The sequence below is a fragment of the Solanum stenotomum genome, chromosome 3, assembly GCF_019186545.1.
Source record: "Solanum stenotomum isolate F172 chromosome 3, ASM1918654v1, whole genome shotgun sequence".
Taxonomy (NCBI): Eukaryota; Viridiplantae; Streptophyta; class Magnoliopsida; order Solanales; family Solanaceae; genus Solanum; species Solanum stenotomum.
In genome coordinates, this window is record NC_064284.1 from 6,856,593 (window position 1) to 6,881,474 (window position 24,882).

At 30.6% G+C, this 24,882-nt stretch overlaps 2 protein-coding genes and 1 non-coding gene across 3 annotated transcripts; all 3 read left to right on the forward strand.

Moving 5' to 3' along the window:
- Positions 1–5,453: 5,453 nt before the first annotated feature.
- Positions 5,454–5,527, forward strand: TRNAI-AAU (transfer RNA isoleucine (anticodon AAU)). The gene has a single exon. It is a non-coding gene; the product is annotated as a tRNA-Ile (tRNA).
- Positions 5,528–6,315: 788 nt separating this feature from the next.
- On the forward strand, positions 6,316–9,726 carry LOC125857644 (2-hydroxy-palmitic acid dioxygenase mpo1). Its single transcript, XM_049537252.1, has 4 exons — positions 6,316–6,735; positions 9,125–9,187; positions 9,270–9,341; positions 9,435–9,726. The coding sequence occupies exons 1-4, from the start codon at positions 6,397–6,399 to the stop codon at positions 9,549–9,551; spliced, it is 591 nt and encodes a 196-aa protein (XP_049393209.1). The 5' UTR covers positions 6,316–6,396; the 3' UTR covers positions 9,552–9,726.
- A 10,524-nt stretch (positions 9,727–20,250) lies between these two features.
- Positions 20,251–22,121, forward strand: LOC125857630 (NAC domain-containing protein 100-like). The gene is made up of 3 exons (XM_049537238.1): positions 20,251–20,871; positions 21,016–21,293; positions 21,381–22,121. The coding sequence occupies exons 1-3, from the start codon at positions 20,670–20,672 to the stop codon at positions 21,900–21,902; spliced, it is 1,002 nt and encodes a 333-aa protein (XP_049393195.1). The 5' UTR covers positions 20,251–20,669; the 3' UTR covers positions 21,903–22,121.
- Positions 22,122–24,882: the final 2,761 nt, after the last annotated feature.

The window sequence follows — 24,882 nt, forward strand, 5'->3', positions numbered from 1 at the left end:
GCATTAAAATGGCACGAACGTGCAAATTTGTGTTCCACTAAAACTAAGTGTGGACATAATTTTAGATCGAGGAAACTATGTGTACTTTGTGTTTAGAGTTGTCTTTTTTTTTTTTTGAATTCTGGGATAATCAATAGTCACTATAATTTTTGTCACATCTTCTGCCCTTTGGGTGAGCACTTTGTGCGCACTGGGTAAACCTGCAAACCATACAGAGAATGTAAACCGCACTAGACAAATCCTATGCGACAAGCTTGACTTTGCAGTAAAATTATTACATTAACAGTTGACAAAATTCTTGTATGAGTCAAAATTAGCCCAAATTTCACTTTACGTGTTCCAGATTTTGACTGGTCCAACAATGAGTATGTCAGTTAGTCCTAAAATGACTTTGACAAACTATTTTGAGCTAAAAAAGGCTAAAAGATGCAACCCAACAGGTTTATTAAACCCTTCATAGCGTGTTATAATAATCTCACTAAATTCTTTAAGTAGAAAATAAATAATTTACCGTTAATTAAAATTAACAACAAATTTTGTTGTTTTGTTACGTTACATAACTTGTTTGTCGCTATTTTTTTTTAAAAAAAAAAACAGTGGCCCCAATTCATATATAACATCCATTATCCATATGTGATAGCCTGATGGCACATTACATAAAACTTGTGTACGTAGTAGGTTTGGTACCCTTAGGTTAAATAGGGGCATGGGGAATGAACTATGAAGATATTTCGTATGAAGAATAAGTATGGTGAGATAGTTTAGTGGTTAATTAAATGAGTAAATATTCAGTTTTTAAAAATTATACCTAGACTTAAATACACATACATGCTTATTGTAAATAGTATTAGAACCTTTTTTTTTTTAATTTGAAAGTTTATTGTCGCTCTATTTTAGGTGTATACTAGGTAAATTAATTTGTATGCAATAACTTGCAAATTACGAGAGATATAAATCAAACAAGGCAAATTCAGTGCGACGAGCTTAACTGAAACTGCGTTGACAGAGAAAATCAATGTCTGACCTCCCATATAGAATACCAACCTCCTCAACCACTATTACTAAATGATTCTTGATCCTCTACTTCTTTTATTTTGATCGCTTTACTTTTAAAATGAGTTAATTGAATCACTCTTTCTACCATCAAGAGTAACAAAGTTGAATATTAAGAATCAATTATACATACATATACACACTCATTTATCACTTCTTTATAACATGACTATATGACATGATACAAAGTTGAATATGATTAATTTTCTATATATAATAATGAAAATTAAGCATGAGATAAATTTGGATCATTTTCTTCATTTGTAATATGATACTCGTTTTCAGTATGTGGCGGTCCATAACAATCACAAACTTCTCCCCAATCACAAAAAGGTGTGCAACCATCACGCCGTACATGTTCACAATCTTCATCTTTTAAACATTCATTTGGATAAGCTTCCACTTTAAAATAAAGAAAGTCTGTATATAAATAAATATATTAGTCATTTTAGTTGTGATTTATGAGAAAATTAAAGAGATGATTATACAAGAGAATTACAAACCTATTGCAATAATAAAAAGTGTCATGGTATAAATCAACTTCATGGTTGCCTTCTCCATACCTAGAATGCTTATGTTATACTCTTTTCACTATTTTACACACTTTTATATATGTTCTGTAGACAATAATCTCATTTATGAGATATTACCGTTATATTTTGAGAAGAAAAAAAGTTTGTGAGTCGATGTTCCTTTTACTATTCCAAATTAATATATGTATATGTAACTCCCTTTTTGAATTTATGAGGCTTTACATAATGAAGTAACGTTTTATCTTAAATCTTTTACGAAAGGTTAGAATATGATTAATTTTCTAATATTATTATTATTCATACATCAAACGACGTTACAAGGAGTACAATAGTTTATTGAGATCGTGAAAAATAATATGGACATTAGAAAACACACCATTATATTCAAAAATAAAATTGTTATATCTCTCATTAAAATTTACAATTATTATTTTATTTTTGTCCGATTCAAGTAGATATATATGTGGTGTGCATTAAAATAGCACGAACGTGGTAAATTTGTATTCCACTCGAACTAGAGTGTGGCTATTATTTTACGATGAGGAAATTAATTCATTTCATTTTACAGCCTTTAAATATTGTTGTATATAAAAAAGAAAAAAAAAACTAGATAGAGTTCTTGTTTTTGTGCATATGAATTTTCCACTCCCATATGTAAAATTTTAAAAATAGCCATTTTTTGCTCATATAATTGAAAATTAATTATTATCTTAAATTTTAATTTTTAAAAGTAAAATTTTAAAATACTATGATCAAATTTCACTTAAAAAAATAATTTATCAAGGTCGCAATTATTTTTTCAATTATATAACTCATGAAAAATGGATAGTCCACGCTATCACTAATAAAATGCATGTATGAAGATGCCCATAAAATATTCAAGACATTCATTTCTGGGTTCCCAGTAAATTAAGTAATGCTAATGTGTGCTTTGAGCATATGTGTCTTGAATATTTTATATCCTTATGTGTAGCACGGGCGCCATAAAACTTGTGAACGTAGTGCCTTTGGTTCCCTACTGATAATAGAGCATGGGTAAACAAGCTATTTTCTATAAAGAACAAGTATATATGGTGGAGCACTCAAGGCACAATGTAGTGGTCAATTGTATGAGTATTTTTTAGTTCACAAAAATATTTGATAATTTTTTATTCATTAATCCTCTAAATTTTAATGAATGGGATACCTTATATTTTTTTAATTGGTGAAAAATAGAGTCCAGAGCCAAAATGCAAAAAAATTGAGCAAAATTTCTAAAAGGGCAACAAAAAATAAGAATCAAATCAAAAGGGCAACATTTGGATGAAAGGTGATTGTCGTTAAGTTGCATGCAGGAAGGCGCAATAAGCGCACGTCCTTCTGCGTCTTACAATAAAAAAAAATTGATTAATAACCCTCCTTCATTATTTATTCAATAATTTTATTGTTGTTTTTTCGTGTTTATTTTTTTCTTTCTATTTTCACTTATATATATAAATAAAAATATAAGTGATCTTCCCGGCTTACTCTCTATATTAATTTAATTATTACATAATATTTTATTTAATAATAAAAATTAATTAATTATTATGTAGACATGTGCCTTACAAGGCACAACCTAAAATGCATTTTACAAGGCACATGCCGGCGTCTTCCTGCAAACGACTTAACCACATCCACTATGTAAATATTGTCCTTTTGATTTGATCCTTATTTTTTNGGAAGGCGCAATTTAGGGCTCGGCATTCGGTATTTCGGTTCGGTTTCAGTTTTTTTTTTCCAGTTTTTTCGGTTCTTATACAACGTGTACCGAACACCGAACCGAAATAATTCGGTTCGGTTTTTATTAATTCGATTCGGTTTTTGTTAGTTCGATTTTTTGTTATGAATCTGCTTAGTGGGCTTTTTAAAATTTTGTAATTTTTTTGTTTATGTTATTTATATTTATTTCTTTTTGCTTATTTTACTCTGTTTATTAAATTATTGTATGATTCAAAATAATAAACTGTCGTTAACATTGAAATTTACCGATCGTTGTTGTGCTGCGGCTGCCTGCTAGTCGACTGGTGGCTACTACGTGTTGTTGGTCGCCGAAACGGTCGCTGCTGCTGTAGTCTGTAGACGACTAGACGTGGGAACCGTAATTTTTGCCTTTTGGGAAGTGGGTTTGTAAAGTTGGAAAGTAGGAAAAGTTTGAAAAGACAAACTTTTGACCTACTTCTGCTTTTAATTTTAAATTATAATATTTATTATTTAATATTAATAATTAATATAATATTAATATATATTATAATATAATATATTTCGGTAAATCGAAATACCTAATAACACAAAAATTACATACCAAAAACCGAATCGAAATATCAAAAAATACAAAAACATATACCGAATACCGAATCGAAAATCGAAATACCAAAATCGAAACACTGAAATAATTCGGTTCGGTTTTTCGGTATTTATGCCTAGCCCTAAGGCGCACATCCTTCTGCGTCTTACAATTAAAAAAAAACTGATTAATAACCCTCCTTCATTATTTATTCAATCATTTTATTGTTGTTTTTTCGTGTTTATTTTTTTCTTTCTAGTTTCACTTATATATATAAACAAAAATATAAGTGATCTTCCCGACTTGCTCTCTATATTAATTTAATTATTACATAATATTTTATTTAATAATAAAAATTAATTAATTATTATGTAGACATGCGCCTTACAAGGCACAACCTAAAATGCATTTTACAAGGCACATGCCGACGTCTTCCTGCAAATGACTTAACCACATCCACCTTCTATATAAATATTGTCCTTTTGATTTGATCCTTATTTTTTTTAGCCCTTTTGGAAACTTTACTCAATTTTTTTTTTGCCCTTTTTGACTCCAAATACACCCAAACTAATTCAAACATTTGATTATTAAAATAAAGGCAACTAAGTAGCGTTTTTGAATATTTACTTGTCTTCGCAGAATATCATAAGGTCTTCGAATCGCCCATGGTTTTGGAACTGCTGGTTTCCCCACTCCTATTTCATTCTTCAACATATCTCGGGATTCGGTCCCTTTGGGATTATTTTATATATCTACATAATTTAATATTTATAGGGTTTGAAAATGTTACTGCAATTTGCACGATAATAGAAGAATCTTACCTAGCATTAATTCAGATCAATTAACGGTGTCCGTGTTTTAATTCAATTTATCTACTTCTAATTTAAGCTTCTTGCTTTAAAATTCATAGGATATTTTGTTTGTTTTATATCATGGGCTGCATTTACCACATAATCAATCAATAAGAAATTAAAGGCAAGAATTCATGTTTACAAACGACCATACTAAGCTTTCTTTTTGCCTATTACATGCACAAAGGGAAGGATGTGCATAAACTTTGTTGGTAGCTTATTTATGTAACAAATTAAAACTCCTCACTGTATTAACTGTAGAACACGATTATAGTTACAAAACTATTGAATTATAATGGAAAAAAACAAGTAATTAAAGATAGTGAAGAAATGGGGATGAGAAGTGTAGATTGAGAGAATGGATTTATTGGTCTCTTATTTTCTGGCCTCTTAGATAATTAATATATCTATATATTAATAATAAAAATTATCTTTTCAGTTTATTTAAAACTGCTATATATGGAAAAAAAACTTTCATATTTGTAATACTGAAAAAGTACTATTATTTATGTAGTTAAGTCTTAACGATGGTCTTTCCACGTAATTTTCCCTTTATTATTTATTGGTCTCTTATTTTCTGGCCTCTTTGTTGTTTAGCCATGGCCCAATATCTTGGCAAGCCTCTGTCCACTGTTCAGATAGCCCATCTTCCCTGTCCTGTTCTGAATCATACTACCATTATAATTTTATACCTCAATGTATAGTCAAACTGGCCCATTAGCTCAGTTGGTTAGAGCGTCGTGCTAATAACGCGAAGGTCGCAGGTTCGAGACCTGCATGGGCCAATTTCTTTCTTTTTTTACAGCTTATTCCTACTTTTTTGCCCCCCAAAGAGTAAAAAACAGTGACCTGCCTTCATGTTTTTTTACCACAAAAATATACTATACCCAGTAACTTTTCACCTACTAAAGAAAATTGAGATATTTGATGTAGACATCCAACCTAATAAATATATTATATACTCCTAATGAAACTTTTTATTTCCCACTTTAAATTTTGAGAGTAAAATTATTCATAATTAGTTGAGTTATTAGTTAAAATTGATATTAATTTATTTTAACCTATCTTGTTTAGAAGGTAGTATAAGTTATGCAAATTATAATCTTGATTTTAGTATAATCCTGAAATATTTTCACTTATTAAGCCAGACAACCTCTTAATAGTGAGTACTCTTATTATTCTAACTTGAGGGTCAAATGACCGAACATTCTTGTTAGGTGAATTTCCATAAACCGAAGCTTTAATGTTTGCAACTTTAAATTGAAAAAACAATTAAAGAAGAACCTAATTACAAGTCATTGATTGTGACTCATAACTAAACTTTCACAATAGTCTCGTCCATTCACTGACCACTCTGAAATGCACTACAAAATGCCCAAACAACAAACTTCTTATTCTTTTTTTCTTGTTAATATCCTTTTCAAAAATAAAAAAAAAACTCCATTTTGTCTGACTAAATTTAGAATATTCAATATATATATATACCTATAAAAATTTACATTTAATTAATATAATTTTTTGATAGTCGTTTGAAACTAGGCGACGTTACTGGGGTCGAGAAAAGAAGCTGCACGCGGACTTTGAAAAAAAAAGTTGCCTTTACTTTCTCTTCTATATTTGAAGCCTAATTTCATCGATTACCAAAAGGGAGAGAATGGAAATATTTGACTTAGAGAAACAATTTGCATTCTATGGCGCTTACCATAGCAACCCAGTGAATATATTGATTCACATGGTGTTTGTGTGGCCTATCTTATTCACTGCTCTTATTCTTTTCGATTTTACGCCCTCACTTTTCAATTTACCTCCGATTCAGCTTTGTGAGCACAGTTCTTTGGTCCTTAATTATGGGTTTTTGTTTACTTTGGGGTATGCACTGTTCTACGTGTGTTTGGACAAGAAAGCTGGCTCTTTGGCTGCTTTGCTATGTTTGATTTGTTGGGTTTCCAGTGGTATGGTTGCTCGTCAATTGGGGTTCTCTCTCGCCTGGAAGGTTTAAGGGGTTTTTTCCCCTTTATCTGTTGCTTTTGTATTTCCTTTAAAGTTTGAATCTTTTTGTTGTCTACATCAGTTATTATTGAATTAATGGCATGATGCCGTAGTTTTGGGATATTGCAAATTTTTGTTGGAGAACAGTCGATTTAGAAATAGTGAAAAATTATTAGTTTGACTAACTTCACATCTAATTGGATTAGATCAACTCAATGTTTTACAATTCAAAGATATTCAAACACTATACAGAAAGTACAGAAAGTTGCTAGTTTTATCATGTCAATTTGATAATAAACTATATTTTAGAATGTTAGCGAAGTTCATGATGTAGTTTTGACTCTTGAAAAGCGAAACATGACAACTGATTTCATTACACATATTGAGGACTTGGTGAGTTTGTGTGTTAGATGAGATGGCGAATCAATGAAATGTTTTCAATTGCACTCTTACCACTTTGTTTGTTCTCCTTGATTTGTTCATTCTGCTTATTACCAGCAATTGGAGTCTCAGGACTTCATCTTTTTCTAGCAAACTTTTCAGCCTATTGTCACATCAAGTCATATTTTGATCTTGTGTCAAGCCAAATTAACTGTCTATTACATTCTTCCTTTCTTTGCTGACCATCATACTTGGAATCATAATTCCCCCTTGTGCTTGATGTGTAACTATATTCTTGCGCCCCTTCAATCAATCAATCAAGTGAACTTCATTCCGGAAATGATTGGAGGCATCTATATGAAAGATTTTGCCTAATTGGGTTCATTTCACTCAAAGGTTAAAGTCATTAAACATGTCGCCTTTCAAGTAAGTTAGGGGTTCTCTCTGTATGTCACACTTTCCCTGCACTGACATACAATCAGGAACAACTCCTGATTACACCAGTTGGAAAGGCTAATTGATGCAAGCTGGAACCGGGAACAGGTTATAGGAATTTTGCCAAAAAATTGTTACAGGAAATGTTATTTGAGATGAAGAAAAGTTGGGATGCTTCCATGTACTTCTTACTTGCATTTCTAGTACGGACCTATAGCAGTCATTTAGTTTCTATACAAATAAGCTCTGCTGGCTAAATAAAGCTAAAGAGGGGAGCTTTAAGTATTTTTTTGTATTGTAGCTAATTTGCACATCTTGGACAGGAACTGATGGCCCATTTAAAGATTTAGTCATTTAGCTGTTCACTGATCAATTTCACAACTTTCTGGCAAGAGTAGTCATTTAGCTGTTCGCTGATCAATTTCACAACTTTCTGGCAAGAGTATATTATCATGTAACTACCATGTTGTGTACTGTCCGCATTCCACTCTATATGACTCAATATGTTATACATCACACACGACCAACCTATGCCATCAGCCTTTTAACTTTATATTTTTGCTGGTACACTGGGTTTGGATGTTTTCTTCTCTCTTACCTTGAATTTAACTATAGACAACTTCTATTTTGGTAATAATCTCCATAAATAGTTTGGTTTAGATGTCTGGGTCCTCTATATGCGGCGAGGATCTAACTCCTGGTTTCTTTATCTATAGCAGTTCATTGGGTTTGGTCAAAAACTTGGCTGTCATCTATTTGTTGTTTGAGGCTAAGAACCAATAACCAATTACAGAGTTACCCTGTACCTATGCTTGTGGGAGTTAGCAAGTACTTAGGGATGGCAATTGGGGTATTTCAATTACAGAGTTAGCAAGTTCATTTAAAAAAAATAAAATCCATATGGGTAGTCATTACTCACTGTTTTTGCCTGTGAAAGTTATTAATTTTTTTGACCTTTTCTGTACTATTCCTAAAGATGTTAAAAACTTATCTATTTCTTTCTTTGATTGTTAAATCTTTGGTCTAAACCATTGCATTCTCTGTTTTTTGCTATTCATTTCATTCTTTGGTTGTTAAATCTTTTGTCCAAACCACTATATGCTCCCAATGTTTTAATTTAGCTTGAAGAAGTTTGATGATTATCCCAAGTTTGAAGTTTCTGTTGGGTTTCTAAAGACGGCAAATCATCCTAAGATTTATGATAACCCTTTTACTTACCATTTAATTGATTCTGTTATAGGTCATTTTTCATGTGAAAATATTAAATGTGTAAAGTTCTTTAATCTGCTATTTTTTGTGGACCTGGGCTTATTTTTCTACAAAATCCACCACCTGCCTTTTCCCCAATTAATCCCGTACCCCGTGGAATTAGTTGAGGTGCGTGCAAGTTGTCCCTGACACCATGGTTAATTAAAGAAAAAGAACCAATAACTAATTACTACTTGGACAGTCTCATATGGACTGGACAAAGATGCATAATGCATGATCTGTTTGGCCAGGAATACATTTGAATCTATCTAGTTCTTCTTGAATCAAGTATGTGATGTTGGTGCTAACTATGACAAACACATGTCCAGGTTGTTCTAGCGGCTCAATTGTTCTGCTGGACTGGACAGTTTATAGGTCATGGAGTGTTTGAGGTGATCATTTGTAATAATTTTATGCATGATTCTCAAAGCTTCCATTAATGTGGTCGCATGACATTGTTATTCACTTTTGTAGAAGCGAGCACCTGCCCTTCTGGACAATCTTGCACAAGCTTTCCTTATGGCACCATTCTTTGTTCTCCTTGAGGTAATTATACTAGGTCTATCATCTATGTTAGGAGACAAGTACTTTCAGTGGTTACATTATCTAATGTTTTCATGGCTTATTGGTTCCTCACAGGCCCTCCAATCTCTTTTTGGCTATGAACCATACCCTGGGTTTCATTCAAAAGTGAAAGCAACAATTGATGCTGAAATCAAAGAATGGCAGGAGAAGAAACAGAAAAAGATATCTTAAATTTGATAAGCGAGGTTATTATTACCTATTCTAATTGTATCAGTAAATGATCAAAGTTTGTTCGAATGTGAACTGCTCTTCTACACGTTTGCTTGGTTTTTGTATGTATACTTGATAAAGTCAAAAATTTGGTTTTGTATATATCCTTTATGAAATCAACTATTTATTAAAAATGCTTTTAGCCTGTGGCTTGATGCACCAAGTGGTGAAGTATTTGTGGATTTTGATGTGTGATGCATCTTCCCAGTTATGAAGGATTCTGATAGATGGGCTTTTAGCCTGTGGCTTGATGCACCAAGTGGTGAAGTATTTGTGGATTTTGATGTGTGATGCATCTTCCCAGTTATGAAGGGTTCTGATAGATGGGCAGTGGATTACCTACTTAATACCCTCCATGTAAACCCGTGGGATTTTGATACTAAGCATCAGAGACTCAATTACCAAAGAGGGTGGTAGTTGAGTTGTTTCTAATTGCTTCCCTGAGTTGAAATCCTTTTATTTATAGGCGGCACATTCTGCACCATTAGTGCATGAATGATTAAACACTCTTTTTCCTCACTTTTTTTCTTAGTTATTTTGACTTTATCCAAGAATGTAACAAGCTCTCATGAGCATGGATCATGATCAAACTGAAGTCAAGAAACTGCAGACGTTGCTTTGATTGTTTCATCTTGCCATCACTTGTTTGTGTGATGTACAGACAGGAAGGGAAGAATGTGCGGCATCTGTGCTTGGGAATTCACCCCTACTTTTTTTGCACCCAGGTTTTCGGTTCATTCGTAAGATAGTCTAAATTCTGTTTCATCCATTACAAGACGTTGCATTCTGATCTGGTGTGCTCCTCATTGACTCTTATCTTGCTCTCTTATAAACATGTTCCATTGTCCCAAAATACGCGCTAGCTAGAAGATGAATGGTACAGTGCATTGTTGTTAGTTTACGTTTTATCATGGTGCTTAGATTAACAAGAAAAATGTGACATACTACCCTCCCAATTGACCAAGATTGTGACATAGAGATACGTCTGAAATAGCAGTTTTCTGGATTTGTTGTTAGTTCTATCACAAATTTTGAAACAGAAAGTGCCAAGGAAGGAAACATCAGCTGGGCCTATTGATTTACATGTGTTATTGTTTTGTTCTACTTAATCATTTCTGGTAGGCCTATTATCTCTATCTGCTGCTTTCAAAGGGATCATGCCAGAGTTAGCTAACTAGCCCACTTCAATTATTGTCATCATATTCTTGTAGATTTAAGCAACAAAAAATCAAGCTTGAGCTCTATTGTTAATTATTAGTTTCAGTACATCTATGATCTATCCATGTTGGAGGTCTCTAGTTCGAAGCCCATTGCCAGCGAAAGCAAGGAGTTTGCCTTCTGGGTCGAGCTTGTCGCATCGGACTTGCCTAGTTACCTCTCATGTGTGGTTTGCAAGCTATTGCATTGAAGCGAGGTTTTTACCCCTGTGCACACCCAAAAGGTAGCGACTGCTGCGGCTTTGTGTTGTCGTCATAAAAAAAAACCAATATGGTTTGGAGCGTAATCTATATGTATAAAATCAACTTTTAAGGCCTGAGGGAAAAATAATCTTAATGTACTCTTTGAATACTTTCTCATTAGTTATCATTAACATATGCATTAGCCTTAAAAATATATATATATATATTCGCTCTAACTCGCAAATAAAATGACTCATAATCAAACGGTTAATTAATTTTGTATCTATCAAATACACCCAATTGGTTTATATTGGGCCTCTCTGAAGCTTTGCCTTTCAACACTAACAATATGTTCTTTTTTCAATTATTTGATTAATTAATTTCCTGCGTCAAACTGAAATCCTGCGATTTGTTAACAAACTTTTGTAAATTTAGGAAGAAAAAAGAAATAGTTACAGAAGAAGAACTAACTTGAAATGACCTTAAAGAGTAAAAATTACATACCATGACGCAAAGTCAATGAAAAAATTAGAGGAAAAAAAACAGAATAAATGACAATGACTAGCAACTTTATTTTTATTTTTTGGCACAAAGAAAATGGTTATATATTATACGCATGAAGCAAGAAAAAGCAATAAAAGTGATCAATCATATGATAACTACCACAAAAAACTTCCTAAAAATGTTTAAAAGTATAGAACTAAGAAGTGTGATTAGGGGGTGACATTCTTGTATTTTTATTTTGTTTCCCACATTAAATTAAAGGTTTCGTGTGAAATTTGCATAAGTACTAGGGTTAATGGGACCCTTCCATCACTAATTTGTTGAGAGACAGGGTAGTTTTCTATAAAAAATAATAATTATTATAATCTTGATAATAAAAGAAGTTATTTGTTATAACAGATAAAAATAACGTAACAAATCGTGTGAAAATTCATTATACTCTCAAATATAAGTTAAATTTGGCAGGCCATCAAATATTAGCTCATGGAAGAAAACAAGTTCTACAAATGACCTCAAAATCTAAAATATGGAGATCATAATTAAATTCCCAGAAAACATTTCTTAATTTTTTTTAAAAAAATATGGAGTGCATGTATATATTATCTTCAATCAACTTTTTCCTTTAACGCCTTTTTTGGTAGAACTATTTATATATTCGATTTTTACAACTTAATTAATTTGAATTTGCATTGTGTAGGACTCTTAAAAGAAATATGACTCTCTACCATACATCTATTTATTTCAAAAGTTTGAACTCAAAATTTTTAATTAATGATAAGAGAATTTTATCCATCCCAATCATATTTGTCGATGGTTTTGTCTGGCCTTTCTAGTTGTTATTCTTATTAAACTAATTTAAGATACTTCATTTTCAACCATTAGAGAGCAAGGAAGGTTTTAAAAAATGTAAATTGAAGTGAAATCATCCAAGTTTTGCGGGGATTTGACAGTCTTTTGGGAATTTTCAAATAAACTTGTGACATCATTTCTTTAATTGATTATTTTGAACCAAACAATTAAATTATGTGGTGCTTAATTTCCGGTTTGGGTTGTCAATGAGGCCTAATACTGTTTTATACAAAGACTAATATTTAATTAATACATATTTTATAACAATTCTATCCTGTGTATATCACACTTTTCTTTTAAGTTTGTCTTGATTAATATTTGACATGTAACGACGAAAAGTGATACAATAATCTATCCAAATAAATTCATAATTATATTTAATGCACTATAATATAATACATTCTGATATTAACTTACACAATATTATATATTGAAGATTCAAACCTGTTTCTCAGAAAAGAGTAATATATAACAATTTGTTTGATTAAAAATTGAAAGAATGACTAGCTAGTGATAAAAATTAAAGGGCAATAATAGTTTGAATTTTAAAAAATAAAAAATATTATCCTTTTTCTTAATAATTCACTCCTTTTTAAATATATTAATTACTAGAGCTTTATGATTATCCTCCAGAGCATTAGTATATTAAGAGACATCTGGCATGATTTCATTAGTATATTAAGAGAGACATCTAGATGTTTCATATTAAGACTACAAGAGATTATGAGATCAGAAAGAGCAACTATTTCTGGCAAATTAACTATATTCCTAATTCCTTATGAGATTATATATAATCATTATAATATTTTATTTATTTATTTATTTTCATCATCACCATCGTCATCATTATAAGTAGTATCGTTTTATTATATTTTGCTAACAAGATCTTGATTAATATTTGCACACATCATGTATTAATGGATAATGTTATTTTTCACAAAATTGGGTATGTTATATCTTCTCCATCTATTAAAAATTAAAAAATCGAACTATAGCACACCATGTCAATGTGTCATGCTGCTACTAATCCATAATCATAGAGATATGTCTTGTGGCGGATTCATGATTTAAAGTTTACAAGCTTCGATAATAATTTCAAGTTAATATATAATTAATGACAACTGAGTTTACAATAACATATTTATAGAAATTTAATGAATTTATTAAAAAAAATATAGATTGGCATAAAAGCTAGTGGATTCCCGTAAATTTATATACTATGTTCTAGACGCTAGTATGTATTGTTTCCGCTAGACACAAATTAAAGAATTTAAGAATCAAAACCTTTGATTGATTAATAAGTAGTAACATGCTAATCCAGTATCGAATTCAAAATAAATCACTTAATTCATCGACTATTAGTTTGTTTGGCTAAGCTTCTTGGAGGTAATGGAAAATGCATATTTTGTAGAGTTGATCTGGTGTTTGGCAAAATAAATAGATTTCAAAAGTTTGATCAAACAAACTAATATATATTACGTATCAACATATAATGATAACCTTCAAATAAAAAAAGGAACCAAACTGTACTAGTTATTAACAGCAAGAATCAATTCAGAAAATGTGAGATCATTAATTTGATTGATTTTTTTTTTTTTGGTCAAACCTTATAAAACTTATGAACATGAGAAACATGGCAATTTTTCATCCACAGATAGAAAGAAGAAGTGACACATAAGCCCATATAGATAATAATAATAATAAAACCAAGTAATTTAATCCCTTTAAATAATGCATAAGCTATTTGTAGGCAATTGCTGTATGCTTTGGACCTAAAAACATGATAACAATGAGCTGACCAAAAAACAATCACCATCTTATCATAAATTGATAGTCAGGCAATACATGATGAATCAGTCAATCATTATACCATATTTTATAAAATTACTTTAAAGATTTGGGAATTAAGTCTAAAAAGCAAACAGTAAAGAATTCAAAATTAAAGTGATACCTATGTATATTACCTAATTTTATTCTTAATTATTAATTTTCAATAAGAACCAATATTCTTGTAACTTGTAAGCCAAACTAGCTGTCTCATTTCTTGGTATGTGTTGGAACAAAAGAAACAGGACTTGGCCTAATCCCTGAGTTTACTGGTCAACCCTAGAGTTAATTAAACTAAACCAGTCTAACCAGAGTTTAGTTAATTAATTACTCCTCCTCCTTCGTTCATTTTTAATTGTCACGTTTTGCTTCTTGAGAGTCAAATTTCAAGAACTTTGATCAACATTTTAAGATGTGTCTTTTTCATCATATTAGTATGAGAAAGGTTGCAACTTAAGAATACATCCCTCCGTCTCAATTTACATGATGTAGTTTGAATGAGCATGCAATTTAAGAAATATGGGGAGACTTGTAAATTGTAATGTTTAAAAACCTTTAATTTGTTGACTTTTTGCCAAATAAGCAGAATCGATAAAATATTGATAGTGACATTAAATATTTATCAAATAAAAAAATTAATAAATCATTCTTTTTTAAATTAACTAAAAAAAAGCATATCATATCTGTCATACAAATTGGGATAAATGTGGAGTAATATTTTTTGAACAGATTTGAAATACTACTACTATTTAAATTTTTTAATTTTAAAATATTTTCTTGCTTGGATCAATTGGGAGTAGCCAAGTGTGATTTATGATGATGATTTTTATTGGCTATATATGGCGGCACTAACTATTTTTTCTTCATTGGGCAAATTTTGGTGGCTGATATGAATGTTTGACTATCTAAGCCAATCTGAACGGTTCAATGTTATTAAAAGAAGATTATAGTAATTTAATTAATTAAGAAAAGCTATCTTGGACAGATGGCCCTCCTATAGTTAGGTTTCTTTCCTTAATAAGAAAGTTCTACTATTGCTATTTTTAAGAAAAAGAGAGGCCACTTGTCCTTTTTTCAGTTTTTTTTTTTTTTTTTTTATATATATGAAAATATTTTTCGGTTCACAATAATTAATTAGTCTTTTCTACAAGAAGTAAGAGATAAGCTAGGGTCCTATTCTATAAAAGATTTGTAAATTTTAGGACTTCTTTTGCCATGAATATATTATTTTAGGGTGTGTGAAATGAATACGTTAAAGCCAAATTTAGGTGAATTAAAATAAATTGAATCAATAAATAAGTAGAGGTATCAGCTATTTAAGATTTTGTTTAGATCAAAATGGACGGTTAATTTGAGATGAACAATGTGCCGTATAACTAATTAATCCACCCAAGTATAAAAATCACTCTATATTAATAAACGTAGTTTGTTTAATTACTAAATCAAACTAACGAGGATTTTTTCTTATTAATGATTTATGATGACTATATCCAATCAACCCCAAACTAAAAAAATAATAGTATATATTTTTTTATGTGTGATTCAGTTTGTTATGCGTCAATTTAGGTTGTTCAAATTAGCTCGTAACTATTAAATGAGCTAACTTGAGCGATGTTCAAATTGATCCACCATTGAATATAAGTAACAACATCTCTAGTCTAGTCCATTCATATTTGAATGAATTATATTCTTATGGGCTAAATTTGATATTTATATCATAAATCCAGAGTTTGTACATGACATTTGTAGTATCTATTTTCTTCTTGGACATCGGTTGAATAGCAATTAAACATTGCAAGGTTAGATTTTGTGACATTTTCAAATATTTCGAAAAGTTTAGAACATACACCTAGTACTATAAACTTCTACACTTATTAAAGGTGCTTTTTTTAATTCTCTCCTATGGATTTGCTCTTGTTATATGGTTCTTCAATTATATGAGAAATTTCCTTTAAAAGTGTAAATTGCTAGTATATGGTTGTCATTATTGTTTCTGTATGCTATCATATAGTAAATGCACCTCTATTTTCACATCGACATATTCACACTAACCTTCTTTGTCTAGGTGTAAAAAAATACTACCATTTTTAGGACAACAAAGATGAATAAATTATGAAGTGTTCACACACTATCATTTTCAATTACCAAACAAAATAAAGTGTCTTAATTAGTTTGATATAACAAAAACGTTTCATACATTGTCTAAATTAAATTAAATTCATGCATGTAAAGGATGACAAATGACAAGTTTACAAGTTGAATTCAAAATTGAAGCATTTTCTTTCCTCTAAAGCAAACACTTGGTTTTATATAAAAATAAAAATAAAAATGAAGATTTTAATTTAACTAGTGATTGAATGTACTCATATTAATTAAAAATTACTCCTTCTGCTTCAATTTATGTGGCACTTTTCGTTTTTCAAGAGTCAAACAGTTTAAGTTTGACCGGAAATTTGCACATGGAATCTTCAATTTTTTTAAATGAAATTTATATATTTGTAAACTATGTAAAAAGTACTATAAGTCACAATAATTGATAATTCAAAATGTTTAAAAGATCTATGAAAAATTACGATCAAAGATAAACTTGTCTGAATCTCGAAATCCAAAAAATGCCAAATAAAATGGGATGGAGGGAGTAATAATAACAAATGTCGTATTGTCGTATGTTTTTAACTCTAATGTTTCCTATTTGGGTTCAGAGTACAAGTTTTAAATTCTTCCCGTTCTCATCAATGATGGAGCATGGACCAATTAAACCCTAGCTAGAAGAATAAAAAGGAAGTTAACTTTCACCTAAAATATAATTGCAAATAACTCTCTAAAAAAAGTAAGACAAATTAATTGCTATAACAGATTAAAGTTTACTAATTATTTTTTTATATTATCGATGTACATACATACGGCGCAACTATTGTGCATCTCCTTAAAATTGGCACGAAGTTTCACTTAGGCACCTCAAGTGGACGATGCTCATTTTAGACACCTTATGTAGAGTCTCGTTGTGTCATTTTGACACTCTTTGCCAATCAACAAAAAATATATGAGGTGTGTGTGTTACACTCGCCATTGACGTGTAAAGTGACAAATTAAATGACGATATTTGTCAAAAATAATTTATAGATAATGAATTTTGAGTAAAAATATAAAGTAACCAATGACTCAATGACACGTGAATTTTTGCCCAAATATTTTTTTTAAAACAAATTAAATCAATAAAATCTCCANCCCCCCCCCTCCTCCCAAACCAATTGTCTTCTCCAAAAATCCATACCCATTTGCAGAAACACCTGCCCCACCTTCTCCAAATACCCATACAGCCATACTCATTTGCAGAAATATCTGCACATACCCGTTCCCTCACCCCATTGTCTTCTCCACATACCCCCATCTCTTTTTTGCTAAAACATCTGGGCACCTACATACTCATTCTTTTTATTAGTGTCTTCTTCAAATTTTTCTTTTTTCTTTTTCCTTTTTTACCCTAATTAGCAGGTTTATAATTCACCAAAAATTAAACTTACTCCTCTTTAAATATTAAATTCCTTCAAAAAAAGAATCTCATGAATATTTTAATATTTAATCTTGAAATGGGTCTATTTCTAAATTTCTAAAATAGTTTCCATCATTTTTCATCATTTTACTGTAACTATTTTTATTCACCATGTTGGATATTTAAGTTTGCAAAAATGGTGACTGAAAATGGGAAAGAAGAAGAAAAAAATAATTAAAAAATCAACTAAATTGATTTTTTACGCGCTCTCAACAAGTGTATTACACTCACTAAGCCATGTAAGCAAAAAGTGTCAAAATGACATAATAAAACCTGACATAAGATATCTAAAATCAACAAAACTCAATTAAAATATCTAAGTGAAAATTAGTATCAACTTTAAGGGGCCATCGAAGGATTAGGCCCTAAAAGTATTGTGCGAAGAGTTGAGCACATTCAAGAAGACTATAATTGAAAAAAAAAAAAAAAAAAGAAGAAGATATGATGGCCTGCAATAATAAGCTTTTTGTAAGTACATAAAGACAGTTACAAATCAAATGATTGTGGTGGTCCTGGTGGGGATAGCTATAGTCCTCCGTCTTTAATTAGAGATTTCAATTTTTGAATATGAGAAAAAAGTTATGTTAGTAAGTGTTTTTTTAATTTGTTTTACGTGATATGAATTAGACTAAATTGAATACTTAATATAAATATTAAATACTGAATAAAAAACGAAAAAAAGTATATTAAAAAACAGTTGAAGATGAGTCCAAAAAGAGTAATCTTTTTAAGTGAACTTCTTACACCCAATCACCCATATGTTTGTATCTTCTCATGGGCCCTAGCCTAGCTCTTTATTAGTGCTTCTATATTACAACAATTAATATCTAATGACCTTCTAGGCTTGTACTATTTAGTTGCACAACAGAAATTGCTTTTCAAGAGAAAACACCCCTTAAAGTCCCTTTTTCTAGTGTCAAATTGGATACATAACAGAATCTTGTTAAAAGAAACTGATAATAGAGAAGGTAATTAAGTAACACACCCGATATTTATACTAAACTATATTAATTAATTGTTAAGTGATAACCATATATATAATGCACAAAGTATTTAGCGTTCACGTAAAGTTCAGAAAAGGGACGCACCACACAAAGTGACAAAGGGTGTGACGTAGGTAGACTACTCTAATGCATACATTAGTTGCTACTTTCACGGTTCAAATTTATAACATATAAGTCACGTAAAACTAACTTTATTATTATTCCAAGATCCTTTTAACATCGTTGTACAAAAAGAATCTTGAAGTCTCGTATGATTGTGAATTGAAAGTATGAAAGGCCTTTAAGAAGCTTTAGACTTTTTGGACTAATTTTCTGTTTTATAATGTGAGGTTAACGTGTCTAGTCAGAAAACTAACAGCATGGAGATTATGCGGAAAACTGGTATGAACTAAAATATTTTTATTGAAAATGAAAATAAATATAGGGTTATAAAGGTAATTTTCACTTGGTTAAATGGAATTTAAGCTAATTTCAGGTAAGATGATGTAAACCTTCTCTATAATCCCTCTTTTTTTAGTATTTATTTCATTAATAAGGTAGCCCATTTTCACACGCTCAAAAGTCAAGAATTTTGAACAGGGAGGGTTAATTTAGGAAAATCACTCAATTACCTAATAAAACATTACTTAAAATGTTGTTTCCTCCGTTTCAATTTGTTCATCTGATTTTTAACTTGACACGAGTATAGAAAAAATAAAACCTTTTAAATCTTGTGGTTTGACTAAAAATCGTGGTCTTATATTAAAAAGTTGTAAGAAAAAAGAAAGGTAATATTTTATTTTTTTAAATGAACTAAAAAAAGATAGTAAGACAAACAAATTAAAACGATGATCATATAAAGTGATGTTGGATTTATAGTTCTGGTACACACAGAGGCGTATCTAGAGGGGGTTCCGTGGGTTCACGTGAACCCATGCTCCCCTCTCTAGATTATATATAGTAGTGTTATATTTTTATAAAAATATTTAAATATAGAGGTGTGAACCCACGTTAAAAGTAACATATAATAATACGATGAAGATTGGGTGCACCTCTTTAAGCAAATATAGAAATTTAAATCTTATATTTATCTTATTTTTGTTACTAACACCCCTCCAAGTGATTATCGGTAGCACTTTTGGCGTTTCAATCAATTTTTCTTTTATTTTTTTGCTTTAATCTTTAAAAAATTTCAAATGTGTAACATTGAAAGTTCCTAAAAAAATTTAGCACGGTATAATTTTTATATAATTAAATCAAATGTGTATATTAAAATTTAAAACTAGTACTATTGTATATGTTGGACCTATAATTTTTAAAGTTTAACAGTGTTAAGAACGTAAAGGTTAAACCGATCAAATTTATATCTTAAATACATCTTTTCATAATAATGCACTCATCCTTATGAAATCCTGAATACGCCTCTGGGTACATAGTTGAAACAACCCATGAAAGCAACAAAATTGAAAGTTTCTTCAACTACTACTATTACACAACAGAAATTCCAAATATAAATAAATTATATGTTCCAAAGAAAAACACGACTTTTAGTTAAAAATAACCACTATATGACAAAGAAATTTTGATGCTTTATTTAAGGAGATGAAATGTATTTAGTCAAATATAAAAAGGGGTGTATAGAGGTTTACATAGAAGAAGAAAAATTAAGAGTTTTTATTATAAGAGAACAAGGGCCTAAAACAATAGTTCCTTAGAGCTCACGTTTCTCTCCATCTCCTTCAAAGACCACTATTTATGCCCTTCTTCTAATCATTTCTCTGATTTTCTCTCCAACTTTCTCATTTTTTTCATTAACTTTTCTTCTTGATTCTGAAAGAATATTAGTTCTTGAATCTTGATTTAGTATTATTTCTTTGTTGTTTTTTTTTGAACTGTTAGGCAACGACCTGATTATTTAAAAAAAAAATCATAAATTTTACAAAAGGGTGTTTAGGTTGTTTTGATGATGGAGAATTTTTCTGGAACTGTTAAAATGGATGATCAACAGCAGCAGCAGATGGAACTTCCTCCGGGATTTCGCTTTCATCCTACTGATGAAGAGCTAATTACTCATTATTTGTCTAAGAAAGTTGTTGATATGAATTTCTCTGCTATTGCTATTGGAGATGTTGACATGAACAAAATTGAACCTTGGGAGCTTCCATGTAAGTTGAATTTCTCCCTTTTAGTCGTCTGGTTAAACTAAATATAGTCGGTGTATAACTCATCTATAATACTGGCTAGGAAAAGCAAACAGTAAATCTAATCGAGTATTTGTGTTTAGTAAGTTGCTGCTGATATTTTTGCAGGGAAGGCAAAAATTGGGGAAAAAGAATGGTACTTTTTTTGTGTGAGAGACAAGAAGTATCCAACTGGTTTGAGGACAAACAGGGCAACTGCTGCAGGTTATTGGAAAGCTACAGGAAAAGACAAGGAGATTTTTAGAGGAAGATCTCTTGTTGGGATGAAGAAAACTTTGGTTTTTTACAAAGGGAGAGCTCCAAGAGGTGAAAAAACAAATTGGGTAACTCATGAATACAGATTAGAAGGAAGATTATCACTTAATAATCTTCCTAAAACAGTAAAGGTACAAACTTTATGCATTAATCCTCTGTTTTATCCCCTCTGTTTGATTTCACAATTCCTAATTTCAGTTTTTTTTACTATTGCACAGAATGATTGGGTGATTTGCAGAGTATTTCAAAAGACAACTGGTGGTAAGAAAATTCACATTTCAGGGCTTGTGAGAGGGAATTCTGATGAAAATGAAATGGTCAATTCCATTTTGCCACCATTGACAGATTCATCGCCAAGTCACGTGCACTGCTTCTCCAATTATGTTACTACTCAAAAGAATCAAGAAAACAACATGATCAATTCCTTCAACAATTCTCCTAATTTCCCTCTTCTCTCGAATTCCATTGACATTTTTCAAAGAAACTCTCTTCCAAATTCGTTCACCTGGAACCAAAATGTCCCTCTTCAACACAATTTTCCACAGCCAGGTTCATTTCCTATACAAGATCCTGCAACTCTGAGGAATTTGCTTGAAAATTACGGACAGAACATTCAACATCAGAGTTTCAAAAAGGAGACAGATATGATCAGTGTATCCCAAGAAACAGGTATAAGCACTGATATGAACACTGAAATTACATCAGCTCAGCAGGATCTTGATTGCTTCTGGACTTACTGAAATTCTTGACAGAAAAAAAGGCAAAAAGAAGAACAGACATAGAGCTTCATTAGTAGTAATAGCTATTATGGTGTGAAATTAATTGTTATATGTATAGATTTACTAATCCCCTAAGTTGCATTCAACATAGTAACCATATTATGTCCCAAAAACTATACTCCAACCACAATTTTATTTTATTTTGTTCGTCATTTTACACTTCCCATTTGTCTCACTGCCTCTTATTAGTTATTTTGATATTAAACTTGTAAAAAAAATAAATTAGTATTAGTATTATGTGACTCTGTGAAATCAGGTTGGTTGGCTTACTAATCTTTTATTGTGTTTTTTTCCCTTTGAAACTACTTTCTTGTCTATGGTTCTCAGGAAGATAAGGTCTAGCCTCAATTGCTGATACTTTTCTCTTTTGAGGTTATTTTTTCTGTATTAATAAAAACTAGCCCAAGACACATTTTGCCTAGCGGAATTCCTTAAAAAAAAACAACCAAAGAACACTTTATGGGACTCAAATTAAACAATATGCCATGGACCTGTTTCTTCCTCCAAATCTCCACAATTTGTGTATAATTGTGTCATGATTAGGAGATAATCTCAAAGTTCTTAGGACCACTTTCAGATGTCAAAACATGGTATTAACCAAACCACGTGGTGTCTTGTCAAAGAAATGATGTTAATAGTTGAGGGCCTAGTCGTTTTCTTCTGTTTTATCTGCTTTTTTTTTTTGACAGAGTATATAGTAATAATTATTGTTTATTAGTAGGAATTAAACGAGCCAAATGTCAAGGGGATTAGTTGTAACAACAATAATGTAATGCATATATCAAGTTGAGTTAGAGATACGAAATAAGTGGAAAAACATGCTTCTCGCCACGCATTAAATTAGAAAAACAAGGAACAGTTCAAGGCGCTAAGCATGACCAAAGTTTTGCCGTTTCTATGTTTCCTTCATGCTTTAGCTGTGACATAGAGACGAAGTCAGAATTTTAACCTGGATTTGAATTTTATAAGGATGATTTCAAGTGTTAATAAATTAGTTCTAAATTTAATAGTTATACATATTTAATAAACTTCTTAATACAAATACACTATTTGAATCTAGCTTCGCCCCGTGGACTCACTCATGTAAAACAAGCGGTTTTAAATTTCTCACCGAATCGGATTCAAAATTTGAATTTGATGTGTTATGAATTCTATAATTACAATTTCAAATGCTAATAACTAGGTTTTATTAAAAGTTTGTACATTTTAGTGAATTTTATGACACAAATATAAAACATATTGAGTTCAACTAATCAATTGAACCCGTAAGTTGCATTCTTGCTCTGTCCTAAATTTATTAAAATTTGTCACAAAGATGAGTGACCAAATGGAACTAAAGTTGGTAAATTTCATATTCAATTCACATATAATACCAAGGCATACGATCAATTGTTGACAGAATTTATAAGTGACATGACATTGTGACTCGCAACATGTCTATTTGGTTAAGTATTGTATGTTTCCAATTAAAACAAATAATAATTGATCAGAAAACAGTCCAAAAATTGAACTAATAAGCATATGGTAAGTTCAGTATAAAGTGAACAACACCATAAATATGAGTAGTAGTAAATATCTGGTAGTGTTCAGCTATGATTTGTCAGAATATATTACTCCATAATTATACTGTGACTTTTATTAATGTTACAATATGTATTGGTCTTAAAATATTGAACCTGACCGAAAACTAAGGTACGTATGTTTGAAATAAAATCACATGTATTCAAACTGTACATTAAACAAATACTGTTTAATAACCATACGCTATCAAAATTCATGTGTAGCCAATTATAACGCGTCTCTATATATAAAATAAAATTAATACTTTTCACATTTACTATGTATTATATTGTTTTGAATAATAAACGTTATCCTACATATGATCCACGTAACTATGGACTTACTACTCATTAATGTTCTCATCGACCTTATTAAATGCTAATCATGCATGACCTTCTTACTAGATTAATTAAATTTGTTAGAACCAGACCCTCCCTTTTTTCCATTTTTTCACTCAAATAATATTATGAGTACATATTAATGAAGAGTGTTTAAGTCTTTATCGACATCAAGTAATTGTCATGGGAGTCATTGTAGATTTTAGAGACACTTCCAAAGAGTGTTAAAATGTATTTCCTCTGTCCCTAATTACTTGTCCACTTTTCCTTTTGTAGTTGTCTCTAATTACTTGTCCATTTTGACAAATCAAGAAAGGACAAATTCTTTTTACCAATTATACCCTCAATTAAATGACTAATTATTTTGAAAAATGTAGAACTTTTCATCCACTTCATAATTAATAGGGGTAAAATGGTAAACTCACTATGTTATTAATTATTTTCTTAATAGATGTACCAATTCAAAAGTGGACAAGTAATTAATTAGGAACAGAGGGAGTAATTATCACAAGTAGTTGTCTCTAAATAATACTTAAATTTAGTGAAAATTAAGCTATATTGGCATTAATTAATCAAGATTTTTGTTATGTAAATGTACAAAATAACTATTGGGCTTTTGTGAAGCCATATACTACTATGTTCTAGATTCACGAGTTGATTTCTCAGATGATCATTCTTCTAGTAATTATTATATTAGAAATTGAATGCCATATTTATTTTTTTATTTTAATTTCCTTCAATAAAAAAATATATTTTTTAAAGATAACAAATATGAGTTAAGTGATCCTATGATAAATTAAACTAGAGGAACGTTCTCCACTAATACAAATAGAATTGCCTTAAATAGTAGAAATATATGACTTTAAATACAAATTTTCTTGTTGAATATCAAAATAGATAGTATCTTTTAAATTTTTAAAAAATCTGAAAAAGGAGGAAAAGAACAAAAGCAAGGGAGGGAGGTAAAGAAGACTAGTGGACAAGTGGAGGACAGTTAAGTGATTCAGGCAAATGGCCAACCTCCCATAATCACGTATTTACCA